Raw genomic sequence first — 27,053 nt, 5'->3', positions numbered from 1 at the left:
AATCTCAATTCCACATCACCTCCATTTGAGTACCTCCATTTAAGAGCCCCAAACAAGCAGGCTGGTAAAACTCCCTGCCAAAGAAGACAAAGGGGAGAGCAAACATGAAGGTGTATTTGAAATTTCACACTAACCAAAGTTTTCCCAATTTTAAATGCTCTCACTGGCATTGGGAGTGGAAAGAGAAAGCCTTGAGTACTTACTGAATGTATTTCATTGTCTGTAGGTTTTAATGTGCTGCAAAAAGCCTGAAAGCTCTAATCTGAATAATAAGAGGGCTTGGAGTGAGGGATGTATTTATAAATACAGCAATTGCTGCTCTAAAAAGTACGAAAGAAAAAATCAGAGTAAAAGAATATATCAGTAGTGAAATCAAGCAATCAAAGCACACAAGAACTCCACATGGATCTTAAGGTGACCTCTTCCTGCAAATCCACCCCTACCTTGCTCATAGCAGTCAGGGCAGGGTCACAGGCTGCATCCAGGTCCTGCACTAACAGCTGGATGCTGTTGGAGATCACACTGCAAAAAAAGGGATAAAAAAAAAAAAAAAGAAAGAATCAAGCATGAGTTTTAGAATCACACTGAGTAACAGAGTGCCAGAACTGGAGCATTTGACTGTGAGAGGAGGAAAATCCTCTACTGGCTGACAGTAGCAGGAGGATGTGAATGCACATGGCTACAACTTGGACTGAGGAGAGGCTGGGAAATTCTGCAGGGAGCTGCACAATGGGCTTCAGTGCAGAGAGGATGTTTTTGCAGTTGACCTTTCTCTGGTTTAACACAAATCAGGGGCTGGGGATCAAAGGTGGCAGATAAAGAGGAGAAATCCCCAAGTATCAAGCCCAGACTGGGATTCAGCTTCAAATTCAATCCAGTCTGTGTAACACCAACATTTTATCATCTCTCCATTTATTCAGAGTCAATATTCTACTGCTCACAGGAACTTGTAGAGGGGATTTTAAAAATGACATCTGCTTGAGTTCTGTCTCTCCCATGTGTGAAGATGAAGGCAGATGTCTTATTTACACCATGTCTAGGATTGCCGCCATCCATTGTTTGAGTTCCTGAGACATATACCAGACTAAAGGACACATTAGTCAAACACATTTCCCTCCCACCCCCTTTAGTTTTTTTGGTTTCTTTTTAACAGCACAATACTGCTTAGAGCCATATTTAAGGCCACCATATTATGGTGTGCATAAAGGTGCAACTGATCCTAAAACAACAGCCAAGAAACTCAGCCTGCAGCAGCTCGGGCCCCCCTCAGGGGCACAGAACCAGCATTCCCACTGCAGACAGCTTCTGCTAGAAGCAATAACTGATTCTGTTTCCCTAAGCACAGTTTTTAAAAACAGTGTCAACTTTAAATCTGCCACAGACATGTGTTTACAACCCCAGGATTATATTTGTAAGAAGTGGATTTTACTTTTGCTCTTTCTCATGACGGTAGCACAGATGAGAATCACAGGACTGTGAGAAATCTGTTCCTCAAACCATCTTTCCTCCCCCTCATTCTCTTTGTGAAGTTCTGGATGCTACTCTGGGGTTCACTGTTCGAAATTTTTTTAAGTGTCCACCTCCTTACCAAGATATGGTGTCACCCACACTTAATTCTGACCTGAGTTTTGTTCTTCACCACGACCCAGAAAGGTGTCCTGTTCCCTTTCCTACAGTTCCAGCACATAAAGTCTGGAACAGGATGCAAAGTAAAAGACTTCCTTCAAAGCAATTAATTTGTTTGTAAAGGCAAACTCATCCAAAATTAGTTGGAAAAATTAGCATGGGAGATGAAGTGACTCCAGGCTTCAAGTTACACGATCTAAAACTCGCGTTGGGATAAAAAAAGCCCGTGACTGTTTCTGCTGGTGCCCCTGCTGCTGCTGGGCACTACAGAATCCACTCCCTGGGGGATTCCACCAGGCCAAGGGAGCCAGACTGAAATAACCACCCCGTGGACACAGCTGACTCCTGCAGGGCACCTGCTGCCACTGACTGGGAGGGGAGAGCTGTGGTTCAGCACCAAAGAGAAACACAAAGCTCTGAGTGGATGGAAAATGACCCATCACTTGTGTGCCCACACTCAGGAGTCTGTCAGAAGCTGGGTCACCAAGTGCAGGCTCTCACCTGAAAGCACCAAGTTTGCAAACAGGGAGAGGAACCTGTTTGTCTGCACTTCAAGATAAACACCTGCTGTGGAGGGATGGCAGTGCAGCAGGAAGTGTGTTGGGAACACAAAAGATCACAACATGCCAAGAGGGTTTGGAGCCTGGTTCTGCAGGAAAATACCTCAAACCCTCACCCCAGGCAGCACACAGCAATGGGTGACTCCTCACACAGCCCCTGACATGTGTAGAAGGGATGGATTGGGAAGCTGAGGCCACAAAGGAGCAGTACAGTCCTAGTACAGCAAATCCTCACTACAGTGAGCCCAACACTTCAGGGGTTCTCTGAATGCTGCCTCACAGGGCAGGAGGTGGGAATGAAGGATTTCTGGATTTACATTACAATAATTTTTCTTTTGTTGAATTTTAAGAAGAGCTCATCGTTTCTCCCACTTTCCCTAAAGAAACTGCTTTGTCACCCCAGGGATCAAACCCTCCTTTTCTATACATTTGGGGTGGTTCTGCACTTGCCTTTCTCTGTAAGAACACTTCTCAGGGTGTATAAACAGCGTTTTATCACTTATTTTATGGCTGTGCCTAACAAGACATCAAATCCCAGAAGAAACAACTTGTTTGATGCTGAACAAGCGAGTGCCAGCAAGGTTTATAGCTCTGACTTACACTGACAGAAGGCTGGACAAAGCCCTCTCAACTGGAACAGAATGAAAGTCAATTAAAAGCCTTTGTTACAAGATATATCAGCCCTGTCAGCTGGACTTTAAAGCTGTCCAAAACAGCAAACGTGAATTATACATTAAACAACTTCCAAAACACTTCACATTGGCTGTCTGGGACCAACCACCTCGTGAGGCAGCCACTGTGGAGACCAAGCAGCCACTCGAGGTTGCTGGTTCCTGCTGGCAAAAGTCACCCTCCACTTGTCCATGTTAAGAAAATACCATCATGTGGCACATTTTATTTCTCCTTCTCTGCCACCTTGCTTGCTTTGGCTGAGTGGACACAGTAACCCTGGATTTCAGGCAGGGATTCACTCTTAAAAAGGTCTGAGAACAGCCTAAAGGGAAGGGAGTCTCTGCAGCCTGGAATGGAGCCTGAGACCATGTGAAAGAGCTGGATGGAGATTCAGTGGGATCCCATCCACTGCACAAGGAGAGGCATCACAGGAAGGAAGTCTTCTGAAAAAAACATTTTACTGCTATCTGGGCTGAATCTTAGTTTTAGAGAGAGGGGGAGCTGGTGATAGGGATTATTTTCCCAGTCTTGCCAAGATTCTCTTTTGTCTGATATGAGGCAAAACAACTTTTGCCTCAATTTTCTTCTCAAAAAAAATATTCAATCTGTCTGTCAGGGGTGGAGAGGAAGGGATGTTAGAGCAGAATATTTTTAGCACCGTTACATGAAAAGTTATTTTAATGAATGATAATCTTCTCTCAATTATAATCCTCAAATATAAGATTGGATCAGTCTTTTATGTCATCTGCAATGGGGTTTGATCATACTGACAAGGCTGCTGATTAACAGGGGGAAGTTAAAGCAGGAAGGGATGTACTGAAATAGCTTCCTTTCTTGAAATGTAACAGCCACCTCTCAGAGCTGCCAAGATGCAAATGATGTTTCAAATGGAAACTCACTATTTCCTTTCCCTTTTCCAGTGCTCTTGTTCCTTTGGCTTGGACCACAGGGAGCAGCTAAAGCCTGGACTAGTGCTGCTCTTGGAGCAGCCAGAGGATACCATTCCCTCACCAGGGAAATGCCTGTGCCCAGGCTGTGGATCCGGGTGGATCCTGGGATCGTTATTACTCCAGCACCATCTGGCTGACAGAAGGGGCTGTTTGGTAACTGTGGGAGGAGAACATACATGCTGAAAGTGTCCATCTCTCCTGTCAGGTTGATTCTCTCCATTAGGCTCGCATCCACTTTTTCTTTGAGTTTCTCTTCCAACTGTTGGGAAACAAAACAAGCAACAGGGAGATCAGGTTTCTAACTCGAAATAATCGCTCTTGAAAACTTATGCCCTGCAAAGGTCAGCTTCTTAAAACTTAATCTGTGACCAAACTACATCCAAAACTCACCCAGTGACACTGGAAATCTTTCCTTCTTGGCATCCCAGACCCGTTGATCTGCCAGGATGGGCCATGGTGGCTCCACGTCCTCAAAGAATTAAAGCTCCAAGGTCAAATATGTAACTCTAGCATGACATGCTACCGTACTAGCTTAGCACTGTGGCATCTGTCCTGCTAATAAAGATGTTTCTCAACACTCTGCCTGTGCCCAAACTGCAGAGGAGGAGGAGGATTGCCAGACCTAGTGGTGGAGAGGCCTGGATGCAGCCAAACATCACAGCTCATTCCCGACCTATGGCATTTTGGAAGCACCTGAATGTAACGAGCAGCGCGGCTGCAAATCACATCAGCATAAATTCCTCCTCTCTCCACTGCACATTGCCCCAATATTTCATGCAAGTATTTTCCCAAAAGTATTTTGAATTATTGTTGTGCTTGTATTTGTGAAGGGGAGATCATGAACCGAGAGTCTTTTTTTAAAAGAAATGTGGTCCCCAATCCAAAACAAATTACGTAACAAATGGAAAAGGATTGAACCCAAAACTGATGCTGCAAAGCAAGATTACAAGCAAATCACTATTCTCAGGTGGAAACAGCAAAATCAATACTTTTCTTTCTTTGAAATACATATTGAGTCATGTAGAGCTCAATAATCAATGGATATTTTTGTACTTTTGCCTCTCCCAGTCTCCACAGCAGCACAGAAGAGGGGCTGGGTGCCCCCTCAGAGGAAAACTGACCTGCTGGGTGGTGGCCAGGCAGTACTCTGCAGTACTTAGGATGCTGCAAATGAGGCAGAGCTCTTCTAAAGTAAACTTTGCCACTTCAGAGCCTTCCTTTTCTTTCAGCAAACTTGTGATGGTGAGCCCACCACTGCTGCTGGTTGTCCTGGAAAAAAAAAACAAACCAACAGATAAAACCTGTGTGGTTTTTGAGTGTACAGACACACCGAGTGCAAAATTACTGCTGGATTTCAATGCCATAAAAAGGCTTTAGGACCACAAAGCCCAACACCCTGTGCAACACAGGACATCAAACCCACAACTGCTCTTTTGGTGAAGGAATTTCTTTTACAAATAGCTTTGTACCAGGTCTTCAAGCAAAGGACAACTGACTCATTGACAAGAAAATAGATTAGGATGCAAGTGGAACACAGCCTTCCCCAGGCAGCTTCACCTTCACTGCCAGTTATTCAAAATCTAATTAAAGATTACAGAAGAATCTCAGAACTATCAGGAAACTTGTCATATTTATCTTTGCAGCACTAAACAGCTGCCCACATGCATTTGAGACTTTGGCAACTTGTTTTAAAAGCTGATGTTATCAACAAAGTAAATTATAGAAGATGTGCCTTCCCCTCCACTGTCTCCCAGTGATCAACATTCATGTACCAACAAAGAAAGACCCAGAGCAGTTTAGAGGCAGGAAATTCCCTACCTCTCAACTCTTTATAATCCAAATCCATTAAAAAAAAAAAATAGGACAGTGATATTTATCTTGGACAGCAAAAATGGAGCACTCAAAAAAACGTGGATAAAGAATGCAACTGAGGTCTGATGGAGAACACACATTAAATTTATCTTTCCACTTGTCTGGATGGAACCCTCTCCCCATCCATCTGTGAAAGATTTTACTGTTTTCAGAAAGTCATTTCTTCTGCTCCCAGGTTTACAAAGGAAACAAAGTGAAGATGGTAAATAGCAAATAAAATCATCTGCAGTGGAGTTTTGGCAACATCTCAGGAGCACTTTTAGCCTCTATGCTGACACATGTTGGTACAAACTCATTATGATTTCCTGTACTTTCACTGGATTTACATCTACATATCTTATACAGAGATCAAATGTTCCAGAGCAGAGGGAGGTACAGGTAAGCACTTTAGCACCACAGAAGCAAATCACCTTCGTTATGAAGATGTTGGACTAAGGCAGCTGAGAATCACAGTATGAACTGGTTACCCAAGTAGCAATTCTGAAAGCCAGGCCTCTCTGAAGAGACTTGGGCTGGCATTTCAAAAGGAACTTGAAGAAACTGCAAATCTGGCAGCTAATCAAAGCCAAATATGAAGCTATTCTCCAGGGGCCCTTGAAAGAAAAACAATGTGTGCCTGCCCATTTGCTCTCCTGCTTTTTCCTCAGTGCAAGAAACTGAACTTTGGAGAAAACCACAAAGTAAATGGAGTGATACTGCTGCTACCTGGGGTGTTTGACAGGGAAACAAGTGTTCACCAGGATGTATTTATCAATTATCTTTACAAATCACCTGCTCCCCAGTGCAGCACTGGGGAAGCCAAACTCACTTGGGCAGGTTTCCAGAGAGAATTTTCCAGGCGTATTCCCGCAGGTACTTCTGGAAGATGGTGGTCAGGGCTATCATGGGCTCACCAGTGCTGAGCTGGGAGCACTGCACCATGCACTTCTTGTAGTACACAAAGAGGTCAGCACAGCTGGGCAGGACGGCTCCTCCTTCATCCACGTTGGGCTTGGGGGGACCCTGAGCCTTGAAGTCAGCCACAAACCTGTCAATCAGCTCGCCCAGGTTTCTGAGGTGGGGAACAAAAAGATATTCGAGTCTGTTGAGGGAGGAATTGGAGTGCAAAGAGGGAATAATGCTTACAATGAGATGCTCTGTCTTGTCACACCAGCAAGTTCAGGTTTTAGCAGCTGGGTATCCCCAGCCCTTTCTTATCTCCACGCTTCCAGCACAAAGCTCACACAATTCCACAGCCCGAACCTTTTGTGCTCAGGAGTTTTAGTGGCAGCTTCAAATCTGTTCTCCAGCCACACATAAAAGCTCCCAGGTCTGCCAGGACTCGGTTCAGCACATTTGATGCAAGTGCATAAAGCCTGTGCTCAAGTTTCCTTCCTGGCACCAGGAAAAGGAACAGTCAGGCTTCCCATCCCAGCGGCCTCCGGAGGAGACCTCAGGGAATATGGATTTTAAAGGGATGTGCTCAAAATGGTGTGCCATTTGCCATTTCTTGGTCCCATTTGGATACCACCTGGTTTTGCACAACTTCACACATCCTTTAAAGAAGTTTTATTTAGCATGAGCACAAAGTACACTTCCTACTTAGACCCTTTTTAAAAGCCCAAAAAGCCCTCTTATTGTCTCCAGTGATTCATTACAGACTGGTCCTTACTCAAATATTTCAGTCTTTAGGCAACAATAAACTTCACTCCATCCTTTCACCAGGACAAAAAGGCTTTTGAGCATGGCAGAGGGCCAGAGCCATCAACACAGAACCAGAGAATCTTCTGATGTTGGGGAGCTCCTCTGGTCCTACTCCTCCAGAGGCAGCACATCCGTGTCGGAGACCAAGCCCAGCTCTCCCGACACCAGAGCTCAGCTCCATGGAATAACCCTTGCCAGATGAACTGAATTCCAGCAAAAAACCTCCTCCCCCAGACACACACACACACAGCCTTCCTCAAAGAAGTCAGGCTTTTGGGAAACAGGCCTTTCAGATGAGAGAGGTACTCTGCCGACCAAAAGGAGGTCCTGTATTTTATATTCCTATTTTGAATACGATCTTCCTGCAGCTCTCCTCTTCCCATGGCACAACCTTCACCCCTTTGAGGGTGTAATGGCTGTGCTGTGATCCAGGGCTCCTAAGGAGAAAGCCAAATCCCCAGGAGAATGGCTGAGGCTCTGCAGCATATTCTCACTTACCTCTGCCAGTGAAAGGGGAAAAACCCGCCAACAACGACAACTTTCCCCCAGTTTCTATCCCTTTTTGCTTTCCCTCTTGTGAGAGAGAAAACCTTTCTGATTCCGGTTCACCAGAGAACCCACAGGTCTCTTCCCTGATAAACTTAAGAGGCTGCTGCCTCAGAATGGATGAGCTCCTACCATGGGTGATCTGCTGGGCCAAACTTATCTACAGAAATGTGCTTGGAATATCAGGACACTAAATCAAGGAGCAACACTCGTTGGCTTGAGCCAGGCTGTTGCAAAGACAAGTAGCCCCTTTTTCCATGCCTATTGCTTGAGCACTGCACACAGCTCTGATTCCACACACACAGTTCCTCGGCTGTGTTACAAGCACTGTAAAAACATCAGGCTGCTCCACTGATGTGATAAATCTCCACACTGGCAGGAGCAATTGAAGGCTGAAGCAAAGCATTGATTGTGTTGGGCCACAGAGAAGCAGAATTTACCTCCCTCTGTAGCTGTAGCAGAGCCAAACAGATGGCTGCTGCAGGAGGGCTCACACGTGCTGCAGGCTGCAGATTCCTGCAGCTTCTCAAGGAAAGCGGACGTGGCTCACTCCTTGTCAAATCCAACAGCTGCATCTCCACCTCTGCATCTGTGCTTGGCTCCAGCTGGGCAACAAAGTGGAGCCTTCTTAGCAGCCACCAGTCACTTGATTTTTTTTTGCCTCCTCTCAGTCTCAAGACACGGTCAGGAATGTCAATGGCTTTTGTTTCTTTATGCTTAGCCCACATGTTCTCCTCTTCTCCGAGGCGAAGTGAAATGGATCTGCATTTTCCTGGTCCCCCAAGGTCTTGTCAACTGGGATGCAGGAGAAAATGCAGCTGTTCTGAAGAGCTGGGAGAGCAGCGCTGGGGCTTCACGCTTGTTCTGATCCCAACCTGGATAAAACTGCCCATCAAACCAGGCTATGGGACTGCTCCTATTTCAGCAAGCAAAACATCGGGATATTGTGCACTAAGAGAACTAATACATCATTAATGCACACTTCAGCTGATGGCAAACTTTCACAGCAGTCTCAGCTGGCCCAAATATGATATAAAATCCACCAATCTTTGTGTGGCACAGTGGGAGCACAGAGAGTCTGGCAAAAAAAAGCTGCTGGAGATGAAACACAAAGAAGGCAGGAGAGCTACAGAAAATGAATATTTTCTCCACAGACTCTGCGGAAAAACTCCAAGAAAATTCTCTGGTAGTGCAGATGTGGTATTTCCTAACAGTAGCGTATTTATTGGGAGAGAGAACTCGCCAAATCTAACCAAGAGAAAGTATGAAATGAAATCACATAAAGGGAATTCTATTCTGGTTCTTTTCATTCCTGCATTCCTCTTCCTTTTTTTTTTTTTTTCCTTCACTCAACCTATTCAGGGCTGTTCTGCACCTCTGGCAAACACAAGAGGAACCAGGAACTCCCGAGCAGCACGAGAGAAGAACAGGGTGCTCAGGAAACTGGGTCTGCCCAGTGATGTGCTCAGTGCTGGGCACTGAGGAAGGGCAATGGCACTGAGACACCTGGACCACTGCAGAGCAGTTTCCATGCACTGGGGATTTTGGAAGCCCCTCTGCTGATGAGGCTGCAAACACACAGCACTAAGTGCCAGTTTTCCGAGCACTCTCGACTCGGACGTGCCTTTGAGCAGATTTAAGGAGGGCTCTGCACACTCTCAGCCCTGCAGCCCTGACAGAGCTCTTCCTTCTCTCCAGCAGAACAGCTCAGCTCACATCTGTGTGCTCCTGCTGCTCCAGCTGACCACAAAGGAGAGCTAAAGACGCACATCCCAGAGGGGCAGGAATGAAATCTGCTTTGCTGTTCAGAAATCTGATATTTACTCTGCAGCTGAGGGTGGAGAGCAGCATCTTTAAACTCTTTCTTTCAGGTGTCTCCTCTTAAACTGCTACAGATTTTGGCAGTGTGTTTCTTTAAATGGGTATGGAAACAATTTTTTTGGCAGAAAACGTCCAGGCTTTTTTCTGCCACAGATTTAAGGCAATGATGAACAAAACTATCATGCTACTCTCACTATTCAGAGCTCAAACATACACTTAGTGATCTAAGCAACATCTCATTTTCAGACATCGGCAACAGATTCCTCAACAGTTCAATCAAAGGAAGAAGAGAGAAAACCATGAAGGAAAGCAATTTTTGGCAGCCAGGGGCAGCATGGAGAATACTGTGGCAGTTTTTCTTTGAACTCCCTGCAGCCTGTGGCTATAAAGCTAATATAAAACATCTCACGATTGTAAAGGAAAAGGAGGAAAAAAAAAAAAAAAAGGCAACTGAAGGGGCTAGGAGCACAGTGGGGTAGAATTACCAAAATGGGGATTAAAATGGCCCCCAGTGAGAAGGGAAGAAATACTCAAACAAGTCTGTGCTCAGTTGGCTGAGGGCAGAGGGAAATATCAGTTTCCCTTTGTTAGGCTGCAGAGCGGAACCTAGACCCAGCAGGACACACCACTGTGCAAGGTTTCAACTATTTAATGGGGTTTTTTTTTAAGCATAAAAAGTTGATGGGACATGGAAAAGCTTTTTCAAGATGGTTATCATGGAGTTTGGACAAAATCAGGACACTACAAGCCTCGAGTTACACACCCTCTCATGTGTAAAGCTTTGGAAGACAGAAGAGCACACAGAGATACATGAAGCAGGCACCTCCTTCTCCTTTCCAGCCACTAATCTTTGTTAAAAGACTAAATTGAACCTTTTTCAACTATCGCCTCTCAGGTGGCACTGCAGTTGTTACTGAGATGTTATTTAAACCCTGGTGTGAATCAAGGTGCACAAGAAAGTGTGGTGAGAGCTCTGAAAACTCCTTTCATTGGAATTGTTTTGCTGCAAGTCAAAGAGGAAGATGAAGAAGGGTGCCAGGGATTAAAGGCCCTGACAAAGTCCCAATCTGTGAGCAATGATAACGTTATCTTACAGCCAGCTCATCTACAGCAGCTTTCATCTAAGGATCTCAAATAACTTATTTCTACAAAGCAAATCTTGCAACTCCTCTGCCACAAAGCCACATATGTATTTTACAGAAAACCCAACCCTATCATTTGTGGAAGACATGAGATGAAAGAAAGACATATGTCTGCAGTGGGAATTGCAGAGGCAACAGAAGTAATTTCAGGAATACAAAGCCTCTTCCCCAGAAAGGCAGCGGGCACCACTCCTGCAGCCCTTTGCAATTACACACAAAACCAAACTCCACAGCCCTCTGAACACTCATTTTGTCCAAGCAAAGGTCCCACTCAAAGTTTCTCAAACCACAATCACTGCTTCTGATGAAATCAGGCAGCAGAGTTTCAATAAATTAATTTTCTGCAGCTTGAGTACAGAATCCAGCACAACCCAACACATCCAGAAGCAAATGAACCCCAAAACTCAGGCTGGTTACTCACTTGTCCTGGGACTCAATATACACATAAAGGTGAGGCTCAAAGCACTTGGAAACAATGCCATGGAAAGGATTGTCAGGGACCTTTGGCTTCTTTGGCTGCAAGAAAACATTCAGAGTGTTGGTTCAAACCTGCCCTGTAAGACCTTGAAGGAACAGCAATGCAACAGCACAGAAGGATATAAATCTTTAGAGATACTGCAACACAGAAACTTGCTGTCAAACAATCAAAGCATATAAATGTCATTATATCCAAGTCTCCCCTCCTTCTCGGAGAGCTGTTAGCAATCCAAGGAATTATCTTTCCACTTGTAAAATATTCTTAGCCTTAAAGAGAAGGCTGCTCTGTGCTAACAGGTTTCAGCTGAAGAATCTTAATGCAGTTTGCAAATAAAACTCCCTGAATCCTTCAAGCAGTAACAAGGCTCCACTAGTCCCCTCTGAAATCAAATGCAGCAGTTCATTGGAAGCAAGATTGAAGAATTCTTACATTTTGGAATATCAAGGGTAATAACTCAAAGTTACAGGCTTCATCTGAGTGAATTTTATTTAGATAAACAGCATGTAATTACTGGAGGAGCCAGAATTATACAGGCAACACTACAGGCCTGCTTTCACTGCGAAACTTCTTTCTGGGGATGCAAAGATTTCTATTTTTAAATCACATTAAGAGCATTAAGCACATGTGCCATTTGGGAGCCATCCTATTTACCCTCATCTTAGTTTAGTGCTGCACTCTAACCATGGCCAAGCTCAGCTCACCAAAGCCACTGGGACTACTCACACACTTAAATTTGTGCATGTGTAAGCACTAGGCTGGGCAGGGTCTTTAAGCTCCTTTTTGCCCTACAGCTAGATTGTTATTATTTTTTACTGATAGGTAATTTCTCTTGTTGCTTCCCAGCAAACCAGCAACTTTTCACTGGCTGCAAAGAGAGCTGCAGTGACTCTGGAATGGAATTCTTGCTTCTCTCCCCACAAAAAGCCAAGATCAGCTCCCAGCCAATGAAGATATGAATTTTTCCAGCTGATTTTTTTTTTTTTTAGTGCAATAAAAGCCAAACAAAAGCAGCAAAATGAGAGAGCCTAAAGGACTTTCTCTCCTAAACAACAGAGGAGTTGGCACTAAGAATGTGGCAGAACTACCAGAGTGTGACAGGGCAAACATTTCTCAGCAATAGTTCAACCCCAGACGACGAATCTCAGCTTATGGCTGCAAACCTAAAGTGAGGAAATGGTTTTATGGAGGCCAGACCACCTCTATGAGCCTGGCATCACCAAGAGAAGAATATAAGTTTCAACAGCCTTGGGACAGAACCTGGGCATCCTCCACCCAAAACCCTCTGCCAGTGCCCATTTCTGCCTGATGCACACACTCACTGGAGCTGGGAGGAAAGCTATGGCTGGGAACCACAGAAACATCACATTTGCCAAGTCCCTGGCATGGCAGTGCCAGCATGAGGCTGCAGATTCACCATGTTTACCAGGCTGGAAGAGCCAGCTCCTGAAGCAGGCCTGGCTCTCTGTGCATCTCTGCATCACGCTGCTCCCAGCATGGCTGGTGGAAGGAATACTAAATCTTTTAACAGTAGCAGTGAAGCTGTATTTCTGAGTGTGCAACCCTGTCCAAAAGCTGCAGATGTTTAAGCTATTTCCTCCTTGAGTTTGATGGAAATAATAAAAGGTTACTGTTGTCACAGTAAGGAGGTCTGCAGCTGGCCCAGTTTCCTTTCATTACTATCCAAAGTAAACAGATTAAATCCAACTGCTAGGATTACCAAAAGAGGTGCTTTTTTAGCATGGATTTCCCCCCGAAAACTCTTGTGCTCCCTCTTAGATTCCCAAGAGTCTTGAATTCTCAGGACTGGTGTCTTGGAAGGGCTCTTCCACTGAAAACCCTTCAACACTTTGTGTCCCTTCTGCTGTTCATGCAGTGACAGCAGCAGATGAGACTTGCAGCACTTCCAGACTCTCAGAATGACCCAGCAGCAGCTGGCACTGTGACACTGAAATCTTGGAGCCCACTTGGCACACAGGAGGCTGCAGGGCAGCGGAGCCCAGCACTGTGACACTGACACAGGGCATTCCCAAAAGGAGAGGGCAACCTCACCACCAACACCATTTCCAGGGATATCTCCATGGATGGCTTCACAACAGCCACCCCAGGTACAAAGTGCACAGCAATTCCTCTCTCAGAAGCTCCTGAGCTGCTGCATTCTGCTGTTCAATAAACCCAGCCCTAATTGTTGCAATTATCTCTTCACCTGCCTCCTAACACCACTGACTTCTCCAAGGATGTCCTCTCATCCCAACACTGCACATCAAAGCCAACCTTCCAGCCGTGAGATATCGGAAAGCAAAAATGCATCGAAAGTGTCTCCCCAAGTTCCCAATCTCTGTCTCACTGATAAACTCCCCACAATACCAACTGTCCAAGCTGTATTTTAGTGAAAAAGAGCAAAATTTTGCTTAAATCATTCTGCTTCAAGACTTTGGCTGTGGATGAAGGCAGAGGGGCTGCCCTGCTCACGTGAAAATCTGGAGGGGATGCAGTGCACCAGACTGTGCTGGTGGACAGCTACCATCTCCTCATCTCCCCAGGGGCATGGATTTGAGTAGGTCCTGAGGCCCTGGTCACCGATCAGGATACACCTGTACATGGTCCATTTACAGGGTTGTAAATCCCCTAAATAAGAAGATAGTACCAGCCTCAAGTAACTCACAACTGAACATTTACAAAACCTCCATCTGCTGCATAAAAAATACAGCCTTTGATATTGGTGCCAATTAAAACAATTGCATTTACCATTCACCCCTTTAATGTTTGCAGAGGGCTTTGGAAGCCCTGTGCTGGTACAAGCAGTTAGGTGTTGCCTGCTTTGCAGAGGTAGTGGATGAAAAGCAGTGTAAAGATAAAAATCCCAGAAGTGATTTATCTGGAGTGAAAAATCTAAAGCTGACACTTGAAAGTCCAGTGAGTTGCCTGGTGACTCCAGACAGTTTGCTTGGCTGACAGGGCAAAATATGAATTGCAACTGTTTGTAGAGGAGCTTCTTTGGGGATCTGAAAACCCAAACAGCTATTTCATCTTGCTTTGACAGAAATCCTGTAGTTACATTTGAACTGTTGTTGTACAGGCTAGAACAGAATCCAACTCGCTCTCACGTGGCAGGATTGTCTCCGCACTATTAACTGGAATAAAGATTGCTTTGGTTTCAGTGAAGTGAGCCAGAGCAAAGCATGGTCGTACTGGGAGCCTGAATGCTGCACAAAGGATCAAAACTGCACTAAATTAATTGCTGTGAAAACAAACTTTTCAAATCAATGGGATGGGAAAAGCTTAGGCCCCACTGGAGATTCTGACAGAGGCTGCCTTGCTGACAACTGAGAACTTCAAAGACTTACTTTGTCCGTATCACTTTTCTCGATCACAATCTCATCTGTCTCTGCCCCAGTTTCATCCTCCAGAAAGGGGTTGGTGGAGGGAGGTGGCACTTCTGGCTTCTTCTGTTGGAAAAGACGAAGCTTCTTAGAGAACAGGCAGTTTTGTGCCCTCTGGCACACAGCTGCATCCATGTTTTGCTTTCCTGAGCCCTTCAAAGCACTGCCCAGCAATTTGCCTCCTCCCAACAGAGGTGATCAGATCCTGGCTCCCTCTCCATCCCTCCCCAGCACACTCCATTCCTCAGCCCCTGCTCTGTTTGCACCCACACTGCCTGAATCCTCCCTGAAGGGCCATTCTGACCAGTGTCACATTTCCACTCTCCCAAACCCCACTCCAAAGTGTGTGGTCTCCGCTGGGATAAACCACAACAGCAGCTTCAAAACCTTACCTGCAATAAACCCCAAATTGCTGCTCCCACTGCTTGTCCCCCCTCTGCACTCACCAGCCAGCTATTTATAATGGTGGCCTTCATTTTGGGTATGAAACAGGGCAGATGATGACAGCCAGAGTGGCACAGCCTCTAGGCATGTCACAAAGGGGGAAACATGGGATTTTCTGTCATTTGAAACCACACCCTCCCCTTCTGTTTTCTTCACTTATAACAACCCAGTGAAGCCAATTTAATTAAAGCTGCAAATTTTGTTTGAAATTTGTCAGAAAAAATAAAGCCGTATTCTTGAGAGATCTAAATTCAGACAGGAGGAAAAACCTTCCAGGACTTCCCTTTTTAATTAGCAGCACCCACAGCAAATGACAAATGGGTCCAGCAGGCTTTCCTTGGAGGCTGAATTATCACATCCAAGTAGGCTTCAAGACACCAGCTGGACAGAGAAGCCAACCTCAAACCAGAGTGGCTTCTGAGCCACACATGCTCTGTGCTCCCAGGGCACTTGGCTGACAGAGCTCTGGGCTGAGATTCCAGGCAGGAAAAGCTCAGAGATGGCTCCAGAGATATTCCCTGAGTTTTTTCTCTTGGTTCTGCCTTTACAATTTACCAAAAGAGACAAAGCAGAAGCTACCAATGTCCCTGCAAGCCAGAGTGACCCAACAATGTGGGACTGAAAGCTGGCACCATGTGGGGAGTGTGTGGTAACCAGAAAGGAAGAGAAGAGGGGACTTTTAGTTATAACGTGTCACTGACACGTAGAGAACAAACATTACAAGGCAGTTATTACACCATAATCACTCCGTGGTTCTCCATAGCTATGTGGATTCAAACAGCACAGGGCCCCAGGAGAACCAAAAAAAGTACACAAGCACTGTATTTTTATTCTTGTGAGCCCTGTGCCATCTTCTCTACAGTCTACACAACCAAAAACCACTTTTCCAGCTACAGGGCACTGAGCAGAGTCACATTAAACACCCAGTGCAAGGAGAGGCTGCAGGTGACACCTTTTGTAGTCTCCACTACCTGAGCTATGTGTGAGAGGGTTTCTTTCTCCTGAGAAAGCTGCTGAGTAAAGGATTGCTCTTCAGAAATCCCCTTACCACTGTGCCATCAGCAAGAGTGCAGCCTGAGAAGCGCTTGGCCAGGAGCCCTTCGAAGTTGGTTGTTCTCTGAATTGCAAACAAAAGCAATTTCACCTCAATCTCCTTCGCCCTCGTGCGCATGATCTTAGAGAGCTCTGCCCTGCAAGAGAGAGGGGATATAGAAAAAACAAATGTGGTTTTCTATAAAGATCTGAAACCTAACACTGGAACTCAAGTCCATTCCCCACAGACACTTTCATCACAAAATTCAGGCTAATTCCTAAGAGGCTCCCTAACATAAAACTGCTTTGCAGATCCTGTTTCAAACACAACCACAGTTGTTCTGAGCTCTGTGGGTAACAGAACCCCATCTCCTAGCAGCAGCCAGTTGGGAAAGCCCTCAGGATCCAGCCTTGGGAAGCACTGGGGTCCCAGAATAAAGGCAATGGTACTACTGGGACTCCACCTGGCACCTTCCTCTGTTTCCCTGTCTCTGGCTGGCAAAGAGCCTGGCCTGAGGCACGCACACCACAGTCAGCTCGTGCTACTCCACTTGGCCTGAAATACTACTGATTTTTACCTCTGTTACACTGAAAATCGATTTTCACATCGCTTCAATTTCTCCCCGTTTTAGCGACACTTCTTGGGGATTTCACTCCTCGCTCCCTTTAAATCACCGACAATTCCGCAGAGATACTTTGCAGCCTGCCTTTAGACATGGATCAGTGTGGCAGGAGCCAAGCCAGCCTTTTATTTCCAGGAAGCTGGGCATGCTGGGAGGCAGCAGGAGCTGCGTGGGGCTCACCTGGTGACGTGGCAGAACTCCACGGCGATGCGCTCCGTCATGCACCACTCCGCCGGGAACATGCGCCCGTACTTCTCCTCGTAATCCACCAGCTGCCTCTTGATCCAGGCGTAGCGCCGGTCGATCTTATCCAGCCAGGCCACCTGAATCCCATGGACAACAACTTTTTTTTTTAGCATCAACAGCATCTTTAGCAGCAGCAGTTGCTAATATTAAGAACTGTGCTGCTGCTGCTCTGCAGAGGAGCTCGGGCGATCCATCAGAGCTGATTGGACATCTATTAATATCCTCTGAATGCTCCAAGGGGAGGTTTAGATTGGATATTAGGAAAAATCTCTTCACTGAAAGGGTTATGAAGCACTGGAACAGGCTGCCCAGGGAATTGGCTGAGTCACCATGCCAGGAGGGGTTTAAAAGGTGTGTGGATGTGGCACTTAGGGACAGGGTTTAGTGCTGAGCTTGGACATGGTTGGAATCGAGGATCTTAAAGGTCTTTTCCAACCTAAATGATTCTGGGATTCCAAGTGCTTAAACACATGCCAGACTGAAAATCCTATCTTGTGCGAATTAAGAGAGCAAGTTCTGTTGAAAATGAGGATAACAGTACTCCTAAATCATGCAGAGATTATTGAAAACTCAATCCAATAGTATTTCATTTGATCCCACCCTCTTTGTTTCACAGACAGAGAGGTTAAAGTCAACAGTGGGACGAGAGTGCAGGAATTCCTGGATTCTTACATTCAACTCACATTTAAACTCCAACTAAAATTCTTACAACCTGAGCATGATGGGATTTTTCCCCTCAATAATTGTGCTTTCTGGTCAAAAAGAAGAAAGATTAATCCAGAAATCTTTGATGGAAAAATGTTATTTAAACTTAGGCATTTTAGCCTTTCTCTATTCTATGTCAAACATTTGAAATTGATAAAATACATTTTGATTTAAAGGTGAGTTTGGTTTGTGTGGGGTTTTTTTCTCCAAATTCAAGAAGGTTATGGTAAACTTTTAAAAAGCTGTTAGCATCAGGACAGGAAGCCTAAAAATTAGATACAAAGATAATTAACTTCCTAGAAATCCCTCCCCCTCAGATTTCTAAGCATTTTAGGGCATTCCTTGTTTGTTTGGGGGGTGGTGGTGTTGGGTTTGCAATTTTCAGAGTTTCATTTTTCAACCCTTCGCCAGGCAGGCAATCAACCTAACATGAATTTATTTCTTTTCTACATGAGGGGAGAAAACATTTCTAGTGATGATATAAGAAACTGAGGTCTAAGGTGGGAGGAAGCCATCCTGGCAGAGATAACACCGACTCACAGCTCATCAGCCACTCCAGATCACACCCACAATCAGTTTCCAAGCCCTTGGGATTAAAACTTTTCACCACAGGAACCTGTGGAAGAGTGAATTTTGGGAATGCCAGCAGAGCAAAATGTGAAATCCAAATGTAGCTTGCTAAGCTTCCCTTACATCTTGATTTTCCTGGAAAAGGACCAGATACTCTGAGAGATGTTGTTTAATAAATTTCTTGATGATTTCCTGTTTGATCCTGGGATCCAGGACGTTGGCTACCAGGCAGGCATCACGTAGGACATTGCTGGGCCCACCAGTCCTCTGTCAAAATAAACAGGAAGAAAATGATTTCAGGTTAAAGAAGTTGAATGGGTGATTGTAAACTGTACTGCATTCAGGTTATCTTGGGTTTATCCTTTCCTATTATTCTCTTTGCTGCTGCTACTCTTCATTTATTGCTGCATCTTTCTTCTGCTGGATGAAAACTGAGCTGCTTCCATTTCACTGGCCGTGAAGTTCTTCCATGGTAAAGACAGAAAATTTAGAAACATTCTTTTAAAAAAGGCTGTTTTGGTGCTGCTTCACATGGACACAGATCTGCCCTTCACCAACTGTTCCAAAGAGTTTCCTCATTTCTGTACTTGTCAGTTGGATGAAGAAACAAGCAGAGTTCATACTTTGAAAGACAGAACCTGTGTTTCCTTGGAAGTAAATTCAAATTCACACCTACTCCCCTTGCTGTTTGCAAATGTTTGGCTGCACAATGTTGGGGAAGCACAGTTGGTGCCTTAGCCCCAGCCATGGTTTGTATCTGTGCTGAGTAAACCAGAGACAAACTTGGTGGCACTGCATCAACAGCCAGCCTGTGCTTGGCTTCCTCTGGACAAAGCACAAATTTTTGTGACAAACAAATACCCAGGGATTGGGTGAGACCCCAAGGAAATCCCACTGGGGCTCCCCCACATGAATTAGTGGGGCATTCCCTGACTGGCTGCAGCCCTCTCTGCAGTAGCTGTGTGCAGTGTGACAGGGGAAGGGTGGCACTTCCCTCCCACATTCCTGACAGGAATGAGGAGAAACCACCCTTTGCTTTCTAAAGGAACTGCTGAAACAGGCAGAGACTAAATCGAGAGGAAAAATGAGACTAGATCCAACACCAAGTATGCTGAACAGCTTTCAGTGACACTTTTCAGTGGGAGGAAAAGGGAAAGTGAGAGCTTTACCTTTGTACCTTGAGAAGGAAAGGCTTCCTCAAAATCAGCCAGGATCTGCTGCCCCAACTCGCTCTGTGCTGCCTTCACCCTGAGGGGGACACAGAAAGGGCTTTGGTAGTGGCTCAACAACCTCCCTGTCCCATTGCCTGCAAACATCACTGCCAGGTGACTGAGACACCAACAGCTGCATGAAGGTTTGGAAGGGATACAAAGGATGCTGAAGAGGAAACATCCACACTAAGAAGGTCTGTGTGTCAAAACTGGGAGTGTTTGCTCCTTGAATGACAACTCTCCACAGCATTGACCCCTCAGCTGCAGCTGAACACGTCCTGGATTCTCCGGCCCTGCTGCCATTTAGTATTTCAATAAGGGCCAGTTAATCAGCTGAGAAATCAGCAGGGTTCCTTTAATGCCAGTGTGATCTACATTTAAATTCATTTACATTGATCACATTGCAACAGAAATATGTTTCCAACACGTAAAAAGCTTCACGATGTCTCAATCTTCACCATGAACCTTTCACAGTTCCAGGTGTACTGATCCACTTCTAAATGAATACTGTTGGCAGCAGTTTTAGCCTATAAATTCTCCATGTCTTAGAGAAGCACAAAAGAGCAAAGGTATGAAACAGGAGTAGAATAAACCACAACCTTGCTCTTTATTTGGCTGAGAGAAGAAAGCTTCCAATTTCCAGAAATAAAAGTCAATACAGCTTAATTGATACTTCTAGGGAAATGGAAATGCCTACACACACTAGAAAGTGCCAAAGCAAACACTGATGCACTTATATCCCTCTGCAGCCCTTGAATTCTTCCATCAGTTTTTATTATACTGGAAATGCTTTCAGGGCTAAACTGATCACTCAAAGCAGTGGATTTTTCCACTGAGATTGATACTTTAGCAAGGCTGGCAACATTTACTGTTGTGAAAATGTTTGCTCAGACTGTGGGGAGAAGACTTGGGAATTTTTTTCATGCTTGTTTAAGGCTCCTCCACCTTATCAAGGGATGATCTGCTTCTTTAATCTTCCCATTTGAGTTCCATTAGTAGCAAAAACCTACGAGATGATCTGACAATGCTGGATTCTTTCATGGTGCCAAAAGCAGAAAATTCGAGTCCTTTAAAAGTGATGGCTGAAATATAACTTTATATCTGTGATTTAACTGGATGTACAACCTGCCTTCCCCAGGATTTATTTACAGGGATTTTGTTGGAAAAGCTTCCTGCCTGCAATGTCAAACATAATTCTTGCTTAAGCTCTCTGCTTCACAGGAATGTTCAGAAAGTCCTCTGCTCTTCCAGGTAAAGATCCCCAGTTAACAACTTCATAACTGGGAAACAAAAGGAATTCTCATATACATCTAGATAAGAGTGAGAAATTTAATCAGTAAGGATTCAGCTACAGGTTTACTCCTACTTCAATTCTACAAGAAAGCACTTGCAGTTCATGTGAGAAAGCATTGCAGAACCAAACCCTTTGATTCTCCAGGAAAAGAAGGGGGGGGAAAAAAAGCCAAAAAAAAAAAAAAAAAAAAGACACTGAACACAGATTGAAAATTTTTATCTTCCAAATAATCAAGAAACAAGAAGTGTGTAGAATTAGGAGTCACAGAAATTAATGAGTTTGTATAAACAACTGGAAGCTGTTAGCAGTGATACTTCTTTCCTTATGAGTGGCTGTGGGGACCTTTCTATTTGACAACAGCTGCAGTGCAACACAGTGGAGGCACTGAAAAGAGCAGCAGCCAGATTCCTAAAGACTCAACAAATTTAAAAGAGCCTCTGTCAAGCAGTTAAAAGCCCTGTCCACAAGCTTTGTTGTTTTAGGCTCTGATTCAGGAAAGTACTTAAGGATAGTCTTAATGGGGATTCTCGTATCCTTAAATTAAGAAACTTGCAGGAATGCCTTGCTCAAGTAGGATGTTAAAAATACATATTTTTTAAAAAATAGGTCCTGCATAAAAAATCTCTCAAAAGCAGACAGGGAGAATAAGTTTGAAAAATTTTTTTTTTCCTTCATATTTTCTAAGAGAGGGACAAGGCAGAGCCATTCAAGTAGCCAAAAGTTTAGGGGTGTGTGTGAGCAAGGACAGGGAGCTCCAGTGCCCTCCCAGTAAATATCACTTTTTATATAACAACACACACAGACACACTTAATTATTTTCACAATTATGAACACACACCCAGAAGCAAGAAAACCTTTCTGCCACCTCTGTAGAGCTCAACTACCTCAGGCAGAAAACACAGGGGGCACTTGCTTTAGCCCGTGGAGATTACTTCCCCTGTGAAATGCTGCCAGCTTTTCAGTAATTCAGAATATTCTCCATGCAGTGGAAACTGCAGAGATAAAAGCCCCGACATTCAGCACTGAAGGAGCTCTCTGCATGTGCCTGAGTGTGTGTGTGTAACCACTTGCACGAAGTCAACTGGCTCAGCAAGCCCAGATAAGAGATTTAGGATCTCTCAGAGCCTCAGGTGGGTTTGATAAGGCTTTTTTTCCCTGGGCAGGTTCGCCCAGAAACACACTGGGATATCCCAGCAGCCATCCTGCATCCCACACAGCAGGGAATTGCCTTTTCCTGGGGTTGCCAAACCCTCTGGTTATCCAGCTATCAGTGATTTCTGTTCCTCTGACTTTTGTTTTATTATCAGTGGCTTTTGTTCTCCGTTTCCCCCGCCTTTAAAAAATAAAAACAAGAAAACCCACTGCTATGTTTCAAATGACATTCAATTACTAGAAACCACAATTCCTTTAGCCAAAGCTACCAGAAATCTTAAACCACGCCTGGCAGCTTGCTGAGATTAAAAGAGGCTGAGCCAGCCTGCTTTCCTGTGGCAAACTTATAATTATCTTTCTCCTAAATACTTTCCAGGCTTTTTTCCACTATCTGCTAGGCCTGCAAGACCACTTTTATGGGTGGGTTTGGGACCACTAATTGTGCCTCCCTCCACAGACAGAAAACAGCAGATGGATTGGGAGATAAGAAAATATTCCTGTTTACTACAACAGCTACCAATGCACCGCATTAGAAGTTGTTTTAGGAACGCTCTTAGGAAAATATTTACATTTGGATACGAACTGTGACATTTTTACATCAATACTCAACAGGATCAGCACAAGAAGCCAACTAATTGAGAGTTCAGTCCAGGTTTCCAACGAATAATTACAGGATTTTTGTTTGGTTATCTTCAAAGGGACAGAACAGGTGGAAAACAGCATTAAAAACACATCATTACTTCTCACAGCATCCAGAAACAGCAACCTAAATCGAATACCCCATGAAAAGAGCACATCCAACACCACCGAGCAGGCACTTCTCCTTCCCATGGTTTCCCATTCATACTTGGCTTCACTCCACTCACACCATGAAAAAAAAGGCTTTTTATTTCAGAAAGCAACAGAATCTGCTCGTTTAGCAGTGTGTATAATGGGCTTATTGTATATAACAGACATTGGTTACTGTCACAGGTCTGTGCCAACATCTACTAAAGCATTTCTTGCCTTCCCAAACATCCTAGAGGCTTCACTTGTACCATTAAAACAAATCCATGAGATATCAAACCCCAGCAATTTCACAGTCTAAAAATATCCCTGCAAGAAGCCAGGCAAACTTCCTCTGATGTTTCATGAATCACTAAAGGATTTCCAAGCAAAAGAGAGAGAAAAATCAACTCCAAACCAGGCCCTAGCACACAGACATGGAGTCAAACTCCAAAAGCAGAATTATGGTGCCATGGACCTCCCTGTAGGAATTTTCTGCCTGGATGTGGAGCAGCAAGGAGCTCCCAGCAGCACCCCAGAGCAGCTCCTTTCGCCCCACAAGCAGCCTCCTCTATCACTACCAGATGGTGCAGCTCTCCCTGTATAAACACTGGAAGGAAAACCCTGCCGAGGCAATTCTAAAAATAGGAGGAACAGACTTTCTCGAGCTTTTCAGATCCTTATCTTGAAGGCAGAATAAAACAAAAGAAGTTTTCCTCCATGTCCTTGCCAGTCTCGCTGGTGTGACTTGAAACCACCAGGCCTTTTAGCATGAGCCTGAATTGGTTTCTGTAACAATCAGCAACTACAAAAGTATTAAATAATCACCCACCAGAAAGGGGAAAAGAGCCAGAATTCTGGACCAAGGCTTAACTTATATTTGGCCTTAAAATGGCCAATGACAGCAGGTTTCTGCCCAAAGGGCATTACCACTCTGGAAGAAAATGAAGCAAGCAATCTCTCTGAGCACAAGGTTGGAATAGACAATGGCCTCAACTCAGAAAAGCACTGACATATGTTTACATTTCCTTGATGTGCATGTTCATTTAAGCAAATGCTTATGGTCAAATGCTTTGTTAAACAAGGCCCCATCCCTCTCTCTAGATCCAGAGAGGATTTTTCTTTTGCTCTGTTTCATGGATTCCATCTGTGCTTTCTGGAAGAGGTACCTATACCATAAAGAATGTCCAACAGATTTACATGAAAACATTACAAACAAATCATTCAAACTCTGTTTCCATCACTAAACAACACAGGGAGCCAGCTGCTGTCTTAGCAAAGGGAGTCACCAAAAAAAAATAATTACTGTAGCTGGAAGACTCCTTCAAGTACATCTGCAATGAGCAAAGTCACCTCAGGCAGGGACAGCAATGTCCCCTACAACAGGGAGGGCCTTGTTCCCTCAACTCCCAGCTGTCACACCCCAAATGAAGCCAAGACCAAGGAGAAATAGTGGCTTAGTGACCACTGAGCCTTCACCCGCTATTGCTGAGGGTGGTGGGGACTTGCACCAAAACTCACCAAATTAAAGTGTAACTCTGCTTCAGAAAATCAAAACTGTACAAGCCCAGCAGAAGAAGATTGGCTATAAGCCTCAAATCTCAGCAGAACTGGGCAATGGGAGAAGGTTTTGGCAGAAGAGACTTAAGGTGCTCGGAATAACCGAGTTTGGCAAAGGCACAAGGAGAAATCCTGCCTGTCTAAGCCCTGGGGCTCTGCAGGCTGACAGCAGCTCAGCAGCAGCTGAGGCAGAAGGGGGCCCCAGACATCACCACGTGCATGAATAGGTTTGTGCTTCATGCCAGACTGCTGAGTCCCATCACTGAGCTGAACAGAGCAGGAGAAGGCATCTCTTCAGGGCTCCCCACAAACACCTGCACGTGAAGATCACACAGAACAATTTGCACTTCCACAGGTTCCTCCAGGTAAGAAAATGAAAAGCCAGCCAGTAAAAAGCACAGAGCAAGTTACAGCCACACTGATTACTGTTATTTAACAGAATGGGCTACTCCAGATTTGAGCAAACTCTGTCCCATTTTAACCTGTTTGTTTTGGCTGTAAAGAAGCTCCGAGGACCATGTCCAGACTTCACATCCTTGAGACTCTGGATCTGCCTAAGACATTTCTTACCCTTCCTTCCCAGCAGGAAAGGAAGTGCTATGGGTTTGAACCTTTTACCTCTCAGAGAGCTGTCGAATCTGAGGGATCCCCATGTATTTGTTGAAGTGCTCCAACACATTCACGACACCTTGGAGAAGGTTGGCAACTTCCCCATACTGTCTCCTCCTGGTCATAGCCCTGCAGAGGAAATTAAGGATTTACAAGGGCAGATTCAATGAAAATCCTGGGTGGTAATTCCACAGGTTACTTCATCCCCACTGGGTCATGCTGGTCCCTATTGACATTTATTTTTCTAAAATACACAGCTCTTCATTAACATTCCACCGCAGCATTAAAATTTCACTTAACCCATGCTAAAATAAACCAATCTGGCACACATCTAACAATGCCTCAAAAAACCAGAAATGTCAAAAGCAACACTTGGCAAGGAACATGTAAACTACTGAATGCATCCGCTTCCCAGTATGGGTCCGGAGGCAGTAAATGTTATTTCACTGTAATGACCTGAGTGAAGCCATTCGTCATTACACACAAAGTGTGAGCTAAAGCTTCTCTGGAGGAGAATGACGCTGAAAAGCCATTAGCCTTGACTTCTCTGTTAATAACTTTCACAGGGAACTGACAGCGAAAAAAGAAAATCAAGTTAATTTGTTTTTATGTCATCCTTTAGGATCATTCCAGGGGAGACAGCAGGCTAAGTAAAATTTTATTCTCAACGCTTCACGACCCGGCGTTCGTGCAGGGTTTGCTACAAACTGAGAACAGGCTGTGCAACTTCACAGATGCAACATGTAAAAAACTGTATTTTCCTAGACTGTGTGTTCCTCAAGCCTATTAAAAAACCCACAATGGATTATTAGAAATATTTAACCCCCAATTCATACAAAGTACAAGCTGTAAGGTTTCCTTAAACTCAGGCTAGAAAACTAGAGTAGACCTTTACCAAAACTCATTGCAGTTTTTAGATGCAAGACTGATAAAAATTCTCCCAAATTCCCAAGAGTTAGGAATCCTAATGGGCTGCCTTACTCCTCAATGAAGCCAGACTCATTCCTTATCACCAAGGATCAACAGAGCAATTCAAGCAATCAATGCTGCAAACTATTAAACACAACAACACGGAAAGGATCTGCCAGCAGAAATCCAGACTGTGAAGCAAAATTCCCTCCAAAAAACCAGGCAGCTGTAACAGACCCATAGAGAACACTACACAAACTTCACAACTCAGCAATGGTGTCAAAGCACCACCAAAAATACCCACACTTACTCCAGAGAATCCACCCCCCCTGCCAGCATGTGGAGGTGGTTGAGGGTGGTGATGGAGGTGGTCAGGTGACGCTTGGCATGATCCAGCTGCTTGATATCCCGGGTGATTTCCTTCACCTAGTGAATGAAAAAGGATTCTGGTTAAATATCAAGCCACAGCAATAACATTTTCAGGAGAGAAGAAGCCACTCTCCCCTCTTTAGGACTGTAGAGGTGTCAGCTCAGCAGCCCTGTGAACACTACAGGTTCAACACAGGCTCAGGAGGAAATTACCAACCAGTCAGGACCAAGGACAAAAACAAAAAACTGACAGGAGAAGTCAGTGTCCCCTCCCTCACAAAGGCCAGAAAGTGCTGCTCACCATTTGTTCAGATTTTTCAGCCTTGTCTTTAATATCCTTAATTTTACCGAAGAGCTGTTGAATGGCTTTCTGGGCTTCTTCCAGGGCCTGGAAAAGAAACAAGGTCAGAGTGGAAAGAAAATCTGCATTCAGTTTTCACCTTTCTAAGAAATACACAGTTGCTCTTAACAGTCCCTGGGGCTGGGGCAGTGCAGGGGAGCAGCTTTCTTACAAAGAAAACATCAGCACAACAAAAGTCAGTGTACCATGTTGGAATATTGAACCTGAGTGGGCCAGGGTTTCAGTATCCATTTTACAATAGTGCTTTGGCAAAATTTCATCAAGACATTCTATGAAAGCAGCTCTTTAAGGTTACTGGATTATATTTTGACACACTAAGTGTGGAAAAATAGGTAGAACTCCTGATCAACACATATTTAGAGCAGAAAAATGAAACCTCCACAAGACCCTTATGCTCTTCATTAATTATAAAGAAAAAACGCACATATAGAACACTGAGTGCTTGCCTAAACCCCTTGCTGAATTAGCAGGAT

At 44.6% G+C, this 27,053-nt stretch overlaps 1 protein-coding gene across 2 annotated transcripts in view; it reads right to left on the bottom strand.

Annotated features, from left to right (window-relative positions):
• Positions 1-27,053, bottom strand: part of VPS53 (VPS53 subunit of GARP complex) — a 61,438-nt gene that overhangs the window by 17,342 nt on the left and 17,043 nt on the right. Inside the window, exons 5-17 of one of the 2 annotated variants that reach the window (XM_082294490.1) lie at positions 26,521-26,607; positions 26,161-26,276; positions 24,951-25,070; positions 19,520-19,598; positions 18,474-18,617; positions 17,010-17,152; positions 16,223-16,364; positions 14,695-14,796; positions 11,294-11,388; positions 6,489-6,731; positions 4,930-5,077; positions 3,985-4,067; positions 444-522 (exon numbers count right to left, since the gene is read on the bottom strand). In XM_082294490.1, coding sequence (XP_082150616.1) covers positions 444-522; positions 3,985-4,067; positions 4,930-5,077; positions 6,489-6,731; positions 11,294-11,388; positions 14,695-14,796; positions 16,223-16,364; positions 17,010-17,152; positions 18,474-18,617; positions 19,520-19,598; positions 24,951-25,070; positions 26,161-26,276; positions 26,521-26,607 — 1,581 coding nt within the window. The remainder of the gene's footprint in view (positions 1-443; positions 523-3,984; positions 4,068-4,929; positions 5,078-6,488; positions 6,732-11,293; positions 11,389-14,694; positions 14,797-16,222; positions 16,365-17,009; positions 17,153-18,473; positions 18,618-19,519; positions 19,599-24,950; positions 25,071-26,160; positions 26,277-26,520; positions 26,608-27,053) is intronic. The other variant, XM_082294491.1, reaches the window with a different exon arrangement.

This window comes from Coloeus monedula, assembly GCF_965178545.1.
Source record: "Coloeus monedula genome assembly, chromosome: 20".
In the NCBI taxonomy this organism is placed as follows: domain Eukaryota; kingdom Metazoa; phylum Chordata; class Aves; order Passeriformes; family Corvidae; genus Coloeus; species Coloeus monedula.
Note: the sequence above shows the minus strand (reverse complement) of the source record. Positions and strands in the feature narration are given on the sequence as shown.